General features: G+C 39.2%; 1 protein-coding gene across 3 annotated transcripts in view; it reads right to left on the reverse strand.

Moving 5' to 3' along the window:
• LOC137992050 (uncharacterized) overlaps window positions 1–12,827 on the reverse strand; it is a 32,008-nt gene that overhangs the window by 17,038 nt on the left and 2,143 nt on the right. For 2 of the 3 annotated variants that reach the window (XM_068837326.1, XM_068837250.1), the window contains exons 3-5: window positions 7,436–7,506; window positions 6,924–6,988; window positions 266–4,943 (exon numbers count right to left, since the gene is read on the reverse strand). In XM_068837326.1, the coding sequence (XP_068693427.1) occupies window positions 266–4,890 (4,625 nt within the window). In that variant the 5' untranslated portion in view covers window positions 4,891–4,943; window positions 6,924–6,988; window positions 7,436–7,506. Of the gene's footprint in view, window positions 1–265; window positions 4,944–5,314; window positions 5,412–6,923; window positions 6,989–7,435; window positions 7,507–12,827 lie in introns of all 3 variants that reach the window. The other variant, XM_068837166.1, reaches the window with a different exon arrangement.

The raw sequence follows: 12,827 nt of genomic DNA on the forward strand, positions 1-12,827 counted from the left end.
TACAAGGATCAATGAAATGAATTAGAAACATGCAAGACATACCATAAATTTCTAAAATGTTTGTTTTTATCTTTGGAGGGAATTTGATTTGGAGGCAATTTGGAAAGCTATAATTTTACTTGAAATACATGTAATCGTCTAAAAATCAGTTAAAGTCCATACTTGTAAGGATATCACATACAGTGTACATGTACTGAAGCTTTCTAAGCAGTATGGAATACTAAACAGTTTTGCAACCATTAACTTACTCTTATCAGGGTATTACCTTTTACTCTTTCTGCTTTCTTTACTCCCTGGCAAATTTAGCTGGATAAGTTTGAAATTGTCTTTGGATTGCTCTAGACCAACGGCGATGAGCTGCTTATGAGGATTAGTGTTTAAACAAATGACATTGCTTTCCAAATCAATCACAGATAGCTGGTCACCAGACTTGACATTAAATAGTCGAAGAAAATAATGCCTTGTGGACTCGTTACAACAGATAACACATTCCTTGTCACTGAGAAATTTACAGTCTTCGATCCACTCGTCTTCACATAAAACTTGAAGCGTTCTCCCCGAAACTGCGTCAAGGACATGTGCACCTTTATTCCCCTCACAAACTAAAATGAAATACTGTTCTGCAGGCGAAAACAACCCTAGAGGGATATGATGACCATGATGAGGAACATGTTCACACCACAGTATAGCTTGGCCATCTAGCAAACGAAGCAAGTGAAAGTTACTGATGGTGATCACCTGACATTTCCTGTTACATGCCACAAATCGTTCATCAACGGAACAGCACATTTTTGATACTATTTCCCAATCATTCACATCTAGGAAAGTCACTTGGTTGCGACGGTATGTGTAATCTACATATGCCACTAGGTCTCCTGATAATGGGGTTACGTATACTCCTTTTGGTAAGTTGGGCCACGTGTGGACACACACAGAGAGCTGAGAGTTCCACAGTTCAAGAGTATGGTTTGTTGTTGTAAACAAAACACCTTCTCTTACGGGCACAAGATCAGTTATTGCCCTGGAGCTTTTCTCAGCTTTGAGCTTCCCACTAGAAATGTCCAGTACGCTAACAGTTTCTACTGCTGCACCACTGACAACATAAACAGACTCGCCATTCAAAGAAAATACAACCTTGTTAACACTTGTAATATCTGCAAGACTTGTAGGTGCACGCGCAGCTTTTGTACACTTCGTTAATTCATTAACATTCAGCATTTCTATCACTTTCTTGTTACTTCCATATGAAATTAATACACTTTGTTCAGTTAGTAAAAATGCAACTCCCTCTTCCTTCTGGGTGAACCCATCAAATACACAAAAAATAGCATCCCCTAACAAAAAGCCACACTTACTATGTGATTCCAATTTCCAGGGCACATAAGAAACTCTGTCATAAAAAACATCTAGTGAAAAGGTATGATCGTTTTCATTATTTACATTTAGACAAAAGAGGAAATAGTCTTTGCAACACAAGAGCTCAGGCACTGGGCTATGCTTACAATAAATGAATCGATAGTCTGGTGCAAATTTTATCATTCCACATACTTCTGAGGTAGTCATTTCTGCTAGTGTTCTAAAACCAGTTCCAACATCAACAAGACAAATTAAACCAGTTGAATGGGAAATCGCTAGGAGACTTGCATCCTGAGACCATGCAAAAGACAAGACATCTGCACGTCTGGTTGTGCGGCAAATTTCAGTGCCATTCATCACACTCCACAAAATAATGCATCTAGGATCATCGGGGCAATCAGTTAGAATAGATGTCTTGTCTCCTGAGACTGAGCAAACTGTAAAACTGCATTTGCTTTCAGGAAAAAGTGGTGCTAGGCTGCCATCCATACCATAGGCAGAGCTGAGAATTCCAGGTAAAATGATCTCCATGGTAGGATGAAAAACAACTGAGCGATAGTATGAAAGCACACATGATGACGGCACTTTTCTAAATGTTGTAAAGTGGAAAGTTTTGTTGATTATCACAGGACGTTCCCAAACTAGTTTGCCAGTAAGGAGTGACCACAGCTGAATTGTTCCATTTTCACATTCACAAACCAAGTAGTCAGACTGTGGAGAAACATCAAAACAAGCCACCAGAGATAAACATTGAAATCTGGCCTGAACTGCTCCCTGCTGAATCTGCTTGTGCATGAATTCCATATAGGGTAAATCACAGTATTTGTTCTGCAACATGTTTGATGCCATAGAAGATAGAATGGATCCTCCCTCATTGAGCAAGGTTTGGAAAAATACACTAGGACAGCTTGTAAATGTGCTGTAGTACTTTCTGAACAGGGAAATCAGGGTGTTCAACAAACCTTTACTATTTTCGGAAAGCAATTGAAAATTATCTTGCTTCAGAAGCCACAAAATGTCTTCAGCTGCTATTGAATAGTTTAAACAGAGCTTCGCATACAAAAGCTCTAAGTCTATCGCGTAGGTTTGCACACATTTCTCCACGTTACATGAACTCATATTCTCGTCTAACTGTAACATGTGTCGTACACCATGACGTAGAGCATACTTCTCTGTGGAGCTAAACTCTACGTTGTGTACACCTTTCTGCTTCAGATGATCAAGTTCATCGGCACAGAGGCTGGCAAGAGTATGGTGGCCTTCTTTCTCATCCATGATAAACTCATGCTCTCCATAAGAACAAGTATCCATCAACCAGTCTTTAACGGACTTGTGAATGACGTGAAGACAGCCATCACGAATAGGAAGAAGTGACGAAACACTACTAATAGCTTTAAGTACTTTCCGCTTTCCAGGTCCTGAGCTAGCATCACGTACCAGTAGTTTGGAAAGAAAGCCAACTGGCAAGGGCTCCCTGCATGCAGTAACAATGGAAAGCAATTTCAGAAAATTCACTTCCTGGACTCCCAGCTCCTTAAGTTCGTTCTCTAGTCGTTTAAAATAGGACTTGTAGATTGAAGAAATTGCTAGTGGCAAGCTACCATCAAGATCGCCTTGCTCTAGAACTGGCACATTCTCTTCAACAAACAAAACAAGGAAGTATGCGTACAGCATGAGCCCTTCAGACTTTTCTAAAAGCTTTTCCACAATGTCACTTTTCTTTTCTGCTTTGACAACATGTTGCACCCTCTCTTCCAAGAACCACTTGATGTCTTCCATATTCTTGTCATCATTAGATTCCAGCAGAAATGGCTTCAAATGTTTCAATGCCTCTTCAATGTTCCTCTCTGGTCGGGTAGTACAAAGGAATCGAATCCAACATGGCAGCCTGCAAAAGTGGTTGCCAATGACATCAAGCAGCTCATTACGCCCTTGGAAGTCACTTTCATCCAAGGCATCAATCACCATCAGCATGTTTCTTCCAGGGTCAGCTACAGTGCCCAAAGGTTCCTTAAAAAGCAGAGAAAACAGCTCCTCGACACCCATGCTGTTGAGATCTTTACCCAGATTTCTTGACAGCTGTTTCACAAGAGCTTGTTTGTAGTCTGGTAAAGCGTGGCACAAGTGGTAGGCCAAGGACTGAAGCATCAACTGGGGATTTCGGTAACGAGCATTGTTGTGTTGACAAAAGTGACTTCCTGCCAATCTGCCAGCTTCTTGCATTCTCTTGCAAAGAACAGCAGAAATGACTGACTTTCCCATACCCGCATTTGCACTGATGACCAGAACGCGGTTTTGAGAATTTCTGTTGTGTAACCAGTTTTCAACTTTGTTGAACATCCACACACGAGTGCCTTCTTGATATCGTCCTACATGATACTCGATGTCGCCTTTGAATTCTGACCTGGCAAGATTATGAAGGACTTGCTCTTCTACTCCGTCTGTGTCTCTGCCCTCTTTCAAGTTATCTACAGCTTGCTTTACCGCTTGCAAAGTTTCGAAATTCTCTTCCTGCGTCTTCACTACATCCTCGACAATTTGCCGCGTTTTGGCCTGGGTCTGATATAATTCTTGCAGTTGTGACTGCGTTTTGGTTTGGGCTTGGAGAACTTCATCCACTTTGGACTTGCTCTCCTGAAGTGTTTCATGGTCTTCTAGCTGGGTCTGGCGTACGTTGTCAGCAGTTTCTTGAATGTAGGTTTGGGTTTGAAGTACTTCATCCAGTTTTGACTTCCTATCCTGAAGTGCTTCACGATCTTCTAGTAGAGTCTGGCATACTTTCTCAACAATTTCTTGTGTGTTGATCTGGGTCTGGTGCATTTTATCCAATTTTGACTTGTTATCTTTGAGTATTTCGTGGCCATCTAGTTGGATCTTGCATACTTCCTCGATCTTCTGTTGTGTTGTGGCATGATATTGACGGATGTCCTTCAGCTGCGACTTGATGTCCTCTTCACTATAGGCCCAGTCAAGTAGCACGTCAAGATAATATTCCTCCCCACAATGTTCTGCCTTTAATCCATCAATTTCTTTCTGATCCAAACCCAGAGCAACAAGAACAGCACTAATATCCTGCCACAAAGCATTGAAAGTTGGAGTATCAACACCAGTGGAAGACACATGACCATACAATTCATTGCGGAAATACTTAACACGAGCAAGGTTTGCCTCAAGGGAAGTATCACTTGGGGGTGGGATAATGTGCCAGCCTAACGGGGGTGGGCACAGTCCACACATGTTGGTCAGAAGGACGAATAGTAGAGTGATATCAAATGTTTTTGAGTCTGGTATAACTCCACCAGGTGGGAACAGCTGCTCCCACTGAGCTGTACGCAAGACCTTTTTCTTTAAAAGCATATTTAGCGTTGGATAATTTGCATGGAGACCAGCAGCCAGGTTTTCAGGAGGATGATATCTATCAAAGACATTCCTTAATACCGTTGTTCCACCATCAATAAGAAGTCTGCTCAGCTTGGCTCCATTTGTCTTCTCCACAGAGCTGGCCAGGGGTGACGACGTGGTAGCAGCAGCCATCTCAATCCAAGTTATGTTGTACAAAGAGTTCACTTAAAGCTCTTGATCATTACCTGCGTGAAGTAAGAAAGGCATTTCATCTTACTTTTTGTATCACTATTAAAATATTGGGTAGGTTAAGTCTGCACATGAGCCAAGTGGTTTATCAAGTCAGCACTAATCTCCGGGTTCTGGAACATGAAGTGAATTGGAGTATTTCTACTCCCCCCTGGATGGGATGCTAGTCCATCACAGGTTTATCCCCAACATTAAATTCGCCGATGCTCATTTATACACCTGGGTAGAGAGAGGCACTGTGAGAGTAAAGTGTCTTACCCATGTACTGACCGATATATCTACTGTTGTATTGGTCGTGCCCCCCCATAAGATACATGATCCGTCACATGTTACTAATATTTCCTCCAATTGTTATCCCCATAGTTACCCCTCCAATGTCGTGCCTTGTCTATGGGCTCCCACCGTTGCGTCAGTGCGAGACTTGTTGTCCTGGTATGTTTAACTGTGACAGGTTGGTCAAAAGTCTAGGTAATACAAAAACAACCACTTAAGAATTGGGCTCAGAGCTGATAACCCTCTTCCATAAAACTGCACAATCACAGAAAGCAAAGGCAGAGCAAATTCATTTAAACTGGCAGATCTAGTTCCCAGAGACAGCAATCCTTTTGGTAAGCACCAAGAAATTGAGACCTCTGGCATTAATCGGAGGCATTAGATACTGTAGCAACCCTCTCTAGACATATTCAGAAACTTTCATTAAACTTGATTGCATGTGCATTATTTTAATCAACCTGGAACCAGAATTTCAAGTTCCTGCACAGGGTCAGGGAATAACTCTCAATGGTCGAGAACCCACAAAGGCAGTACCAGACTGAGGCACTTGCACATGTAAGTTCACAAAAGGTTGCCATGTCATATTTAGACAGCAGGCGCTCGACCTCATTAAGGCGAGGTGAGTTGATTGAGTTTTGATTACATATGTATTACATGTACACATACATCACAGCGTTCATTTCTGTTGGTTTCCCACAGCCGATACTACTATGCTGAAAGCAATTTGATAATGGTTAGTCCATTTATTTGCAATGAGGCTGATCCATTTCCCTAAATCTTCTCAAAGTCACCAACTGTGGCAGGTGGTGCCTTTGAGGAGGAGAAAGTAATTGTTTGTTTCGTAATGCCACACCTCAAGGGCCCACACGATAAAATAGTGCAAGTCCGTAGAGAGGGCCTCTGCATAACCTGCTACCTCCTATCCAAACAGGGTAAGACTTGTGATATGATAAAAGCCAGCAGGGTTGAAGATACAGTCGAGCCTTTCTGCTACAGACACTTTAAAAGGGACAGAGCAAAGTGTCCATATCAGAGAGGAGTCTGTATTGGAGAGGTCACTATGATGATGTCACTTTAAAGTCTCCACTGACAGTTTAGAAAGTTTGATAACCAAACTCAGGCCCTCAAAAAATAGTTTCTTGAATGTGGATTTCTGACTCTAATGTCATTAACTTTACTATATTTTATTTAGAGAGGAAGCCACATCAGCCTTAGATGCATTTTTGAAGCCACATCAGCCATAGCTTAACTTTGAATTGAATGAAGCCATATCAGGCTAAGCTTAACTTTGAATTGAATGATAAAGTGTCAATGTAACTTGTGTAACCGCCAACAGGAAATCGTACAATGTAGATACTGCAAAACAATTATCGACACCTGGTCCCCAGGGTGTCCGTAACACAGAGGTTAAATTTGCATACCAATTTGCTCCCTTGGGCCGAGATTAGTCCCTTTTAGAAAGGGTCCATAATATTATAGAGGTTTCCTTTACAGGAAATGTATTATAGAGGTTTCCTTTACAGGAAATGTATGTTGGTACATTGGAAACTGTCACCATTAGATACATGTAGGTGTCCATATGGAGAGGCGTCCAAATGGACGGGTTTCACTCTATGTACTGCACTGGTCCCTTCAGTGACCTTCATTAGCTAAAAATTAATGATGGACAACTCTTGAAAAGAAACTCCTGTTTATATACTTACTTGAGTTCTTGGAAACTCAGGTCTTTAAATCTACTGTATGAAGGCAGTCTGACTTGTTGGAAGATCTACAAGTAATACAGATGAACACTTTAGTGTGTGGCCCTACGTTACCCACTTGAGTTGCAAATCATCTCGGTGTAATAAAACTTTAACCCTTTAAGCCCCGAGGGGTTCCCCCATTGACGAGTAAAATCGTCTGGCGTTAGACAGAGTAAAATCTATAAGTGCCATTTGGCACTATCGGGGCTGAAAGGGTTAAACAGGGACATAGTTTTTTCATGCTGTTAGCTTAACCCTTTAAGCCCCGAGGGGTTCCCCCATTGACGAGTAAACTCGTCTGGCGTTAGACAGAGTAAAATCTATAAGTGCCATTTGGCACTATCGGGGCTGAAAGGGTTAAGGCATCAATAAGAATAATAATTACGTTGATACAATGATCATACACAAGGAGAAATTGACAGGGAGAAATCAACAATGGTATAACTAACACAAGTTTGTTAATATAAACTTACCTGAGGTACATTTTTTTAAGAATTTGAAAGTCTCCCGAAATCTGTGAATGCTGTTTGATTCACTTGATATGCTGAAGATTCAAGACATATTAACACATTTTAGCAATTTGTTCACACTCAATCAGATTACCTTGGAGTGTAACTATTATTATAAACTTTGAGTTTCTGTAATAAAACATACACTAGCATGGGCATGGTGTGTCCTTAAGTGTTGCCTCCTCAATACATTTTACCCAGTAACGTTGGGACTTTAAATGCACTGTAAAATGCTGAAAAGTCTGTCATCATCGTGCCCAACAAATGATCAACAGTCAGCAATACAAACATCACAGAGAGAAAACAATGATAGAATTCCATTCACCCTCGTATTTCACCCTCGCAACTACGCAGTTAAATCCATCATTGTACAAAAACTTTAAATTATTTCAAAAAGATTCTGATACTGCTAGAATCTTTTCGCAACCTCCATTAATTTCATTCAAGCATGACAAAAACATAGGTACATGTAACTTTTCAGTCAAAAGTGCATTCCAAACAAGTGATCGGACAACAACCTGGAATTTTTTAAATTCAATGCCCTTGCGCACAATTCAAAACAATTGTCCTTTCATTTGCAATGTGATAAAATATCAGGACCCAAGAGATCCATCAAGATGACTGATCAGTTCACCTAATAATAATAATATTTTATTCAGAAATAATCAATCCTGAAATGAAGGACCCATAGAGGTTATCCCTATAAAAGGGCCTCCTACCTAACTACACTTAAATACTTTTTAGAAGTGATAAAATAAAAAGTATGTCAAAAATTTAGAACTAAAAGGAAAAAACATGCCTATAATAGAAATAAACAAACCAAAAATAATTTGTATATATAAAGGATAAGAAAAGCACAAGAAGCAGTGGATTAATTAACTTATGTTCATCTACTTTTTCAAATTGTATTTAAATTTGTTAATATTTAAATGCCACTTCCAAAACAGTGGGGTAAGTTGTTTCATTCCTTAATGATCCTCACAAAGAAAGAATATTGAAAAGCGTTCACCTTTGCAGATCTCATAGATTGCATAGTTTCAATGAATTGTTGGATCTTGTATTGTTGTTACAGTACTCAAAATAGTCACGGCATTCTAGCCCGTTTAACTCAAATACTGTCTTATAACACTCCACTAAAGCGTGCTTCAGCCTAGTAATTTGCATCTCTCTTCAAATGACATCTCACGTCGTTTTTGCCCAAGGGCAATTCTTGATGCTCTACATTGTATGCTTTCAATGGCCAGTTTGCATATTCTAATAGAGGTCTAACAAGTGATCTGAAAAGTACTGAGATTTCTCTGTTCTTGCTGCCAACTGTATGCTTCTGAGCGGACCCAGTATTTTGTTTGCTTTGTTTACTGAAGCGTCCACGTGATTTGACCAGCATAAATCTCTTGATGAAGATAATGATGATAAAGTTTATTAATATGTCGAGAATCTCTGGCACGTAGCACTAATTGGTGACACAAAAATAAAGATAATGTAGGAGAATAATGCTAAAAATAGTAAAAGCTAGGGAAACTAAAAAGAAATCCAAGACCTACAGTTACTAATGAAATTTTTGCTTAATGACATAGAGTCTCAACGTAACTATTACAAAGCATACAATTGCCATCATCAGTTATGACAGTTAGGTCTGTTCTCCTGATTTTAGTCTTAAATCTGTGCAGACTATCTTCAGTATGCAATTCTGTTGTAAGTTTCGACCAGAGGAGAGGGCCATACATGTAGTATCTTATCGAATACTTTCTGTATTAATTAAAATCAAATCAAGGCATTTTGAAATCAGAGTTTCTTCAAGAATACATGAATCTCCTATCACAGTTTGCATTCAATGTAAAGGTTCTTGTAATCAACTTAGGAGTAGGTTCTTTTTTGCCTTGAACATGAGGATTGCAATTTCCAGCTGGGGCCTTCTGTTCACCAGTGAAGGGAGTTCAGCCAGACTCAGCAGTTTGTCATAGGAGACGGATTCATTCTTGACGTAATGACGCCTAAGTCCTGATAGGAGTCCACACATTTTTACATTGCATTTGGCAGATAGTAGGAGTAAAGGAGCGAAGGAGCCAAAAAACAAATGATCATACACAAACAATTCAAGCCATGTAAACCAATGATTCAAACCACATATTAAATGAATCAATTCAAACCATTTTTAAAACATATCATTCAAGCAACAAAAACAAACTAAACCATTAAACTACTGACACAAACCCTTACTGCAGAATTCAACTTTACTGTCAGTATAATTATTTTTTAGCCATATTCTAGACCAACAAATTATATACGGAAAACTCAGAAATCATCAGAAATTTTGCCTTGCACATTGTTTTATGTTGGTAATTTGTGTTTTGGAATTTGGAATTCGCATCAACTACAATTTTCAACTGACTAAAGTTCAATGTACATTCAGCGCTAAAGAGAAAATCAACAGTCAATCATTACATCTGCACTTGTAAACAAAACAACTACACTGTAGTTTCGGAATGTGTCGTGTCTGTGACAAAAACCATTCACTATAAGTTCTGTATCGACTTTATAACACACACCTACAAGTGTATGCATGGCCCTACATTGACAAGGTTATTTTTAGTTGCATCATTTAGAAACTTCCCAACTCTTGTTGCATAACTGTAGCACCATGATTACATTTTGATGGACATAAATACTATTACATCAAACCAACAGCACATGGAATTCAATATACCAATTGAAAAATTCGAAGCTTCATCAAATTTAATATGCATCCTTTCAATATTTTTTCTTTGGCAGGAGGCAAAAAAAACAACAAATTCCACTTCAATGAGTTACTAAGCCCTGCCAAGGGTATCTTTTTCTCTCTTAAGCTTTTCTTTACATAATAGTTAAGCCAATTGTTAAACGGTCTTGACTAGCAACGACTGGAACAAACAAATTATATGTGTGGGTTTAATTAGGCCAACATTACTGAAATGTTTGGGCGTGTTTAAAACATGAAATGGCGAAATGACGAAATGGCGAAATGGTGAATTGGTGAAATGGTACTAAAGAAAAGAGCCAAAGTTATAAGATATAACGACTCCGATAAAATAAATATATCTTATTAGACGATTTGTTGTGTAGTATCGCTGAGTTGTACCGTAGGGCGAGTCAAAATACGAACAGCAAATTTCGCGGATATTTGTTTATTTACTTATATGAAGCGGAACAGAATTGGCGTGGGAAATCCAGCTAACTGATAGGTCAACAGCAGGAAACCTGTCTAACTGGTCCTCTGGAGTACAAATACCGTGTGATATTTGAACTCGTTTTGGGCAATATTTGTGCTCTACCAAGTGCAGTTGCAAAATAATTGAACATATTAATAAAAGGTTACAGTAGACCATGATTCATTTTTCATTTTATGCTTGCCAGGTTGCATATGTGCACTGCACTACAAAGTTTACTTTGTATCTATTTGATGTAACATCCAACGTCACTCTGTTTCTGTGCGAAGTACATGTTTGCTAGATACTGTGTATAAGCTAAAGCTTCATTGCGAAGTTGATTCGGTTTTGATAATGTAAATCCATTTCATGTGATTGCTGGAGCTCAAAGCAAACGTAATAGCTGCTGCTCAATGGTAAATACGAGATAAGCAAATCGCTTTCGATTGTTTTCTTCCGATATCAAAGCAAAACGCCGACAGTTTGTTCAAGAAAACCCTAGGCGCCCAGTTAACAGAGAGAGACTGGAATCCAAATTACCCAGAGAATCGTTTACTTGTCTGGAGTAATCTAATGACTATATTTGGCCACAGATTCGAACAGATAGAGATTTCAGTGAAACAGTAATTTTAATTTCAGTGGAACTGTAATCTTACAACCTTGGCTCTTATCTCTAGTACCATTTCGCCATTTTGTCATTTCATCATTTCACCATTTCGTGTTTTAAACACGCCCAAAATGTTTTTAACTATCTTAACCAGTCTGAAATGAGGTGTGAAGGATCTTAACTAACTTTGGCCACGCAACAAATCATTTTGACCTTAAATCAACACAGAGAAATGTTAGACACCAGTTTGGTGCGTAGTTACTAAAACAAGGAATGACCTAAAATGACCTAAAATGATCTAAAATGACCTGAAACGACCAAAAATGATCTAGAATATATCTAAAATAAATCAAAAAATGATCAAATATAATCTAAACTGATCTGGAATGAGACGTGGAATGAGACGTGGCAGGTACCGTGGGTCACCGTACACACATGTGTGGTCTTTGAGCGGATTTGCAGCCATTTCTGTTAGTTTTGGAGGAATCGGTTTGCTCCCTCTATATATACTTCCCAAGGTTGGGTACTCGGACGAAGCAGTCGATCCGACCCCCCGAAGGAAAATGGCTGTGAATTCTTTCCAGCAGCTCTAGTCGCCTCAAAATTCCGGGCAGAGCACGGACGATAGTTAATTTTTCCATCCGTGGTCTTTCCTTGGCGTCGAATCTTCACAGAGGCCGAATAAAATGCTGGCAATCTCTGAAAACTTTCCCGTTTTAAAACATCGAAAGGCTTTGTTCAAAGACCACACAGGAGGGAAAAACACTCAGCTAAAGTAAGGTAAGACCATTTTTATTTAAATCGCTACATTTTCATAGGTTACAGAAACAATCGTTATTTTCCCCATACAAATCCTTATAAATGAGCAAATCGCTCGAGTCATGTAAGAACGCAAAGGTCAACATATAAAGAGCTGCTCATATATCGAGCTTGGGCTACCTGTGATTCAAGATTTTTGGATCCTACTTTGGAGACCAGTCCATTAAAGATATCATATCATGAAATAAATTAATTTTCACTGCTATCGCTGACATATTTCAAATGACCTGCATAGCACTGTTCTGGGCAAAGAGCTCCCTTAGTTAACACAAGTTGCATTGAACCTTAAACTTCAGCAGAGGCGTGATATGAGGGCATGCAATGAGGGCGTGCTAGGACCATGAGCTAGTCATTCAGTGTTCATTGACTATGCCTATCATTCACAATCTTCCAGTTTGCCAATATGGTTTTTGTGCTATTTTGCTGTTTTTTTTTGTGCTTGTCAGTACTTTGCAAATATCTCGTTATGACTCCTTTTGATAAAGAAGGAAATACAGCTAGTAAATCAAGCTTTACCCAAGATTTCAATGACAAAACATTGCTTTGATTACGAATTATTCAAACCCTTTCTTCACCTTCGTGGGTTTTACTTCTCAGCTCTCTTTAACTATCATCCAATGAAAAGAAAATGTGTAAACAACCACGTTGTTGGCCAGCAATAAACTGATAAACTTTATACACAAGTCGAGATTAATTTAAGAAGAAAAGTGCCGACAATAGGTTCAATTCCGGCAAGTTGAGATCA

This window comes from Montipora foliosa, chromosome 1 (genome assembly GCF_036669935.1).
Source record: "Montipora foliosa isolate CH-2021 chromosome 1, ASM3666993v2, whole genome shotgun sequence".
In the NCBI taxonomy this organism is placed as follows: Eukaryota; Metazoa; Cnidaria; class Anthozoa; order Scleractinia; family Acroporidae; genus Montipora; species Montipora foliosa.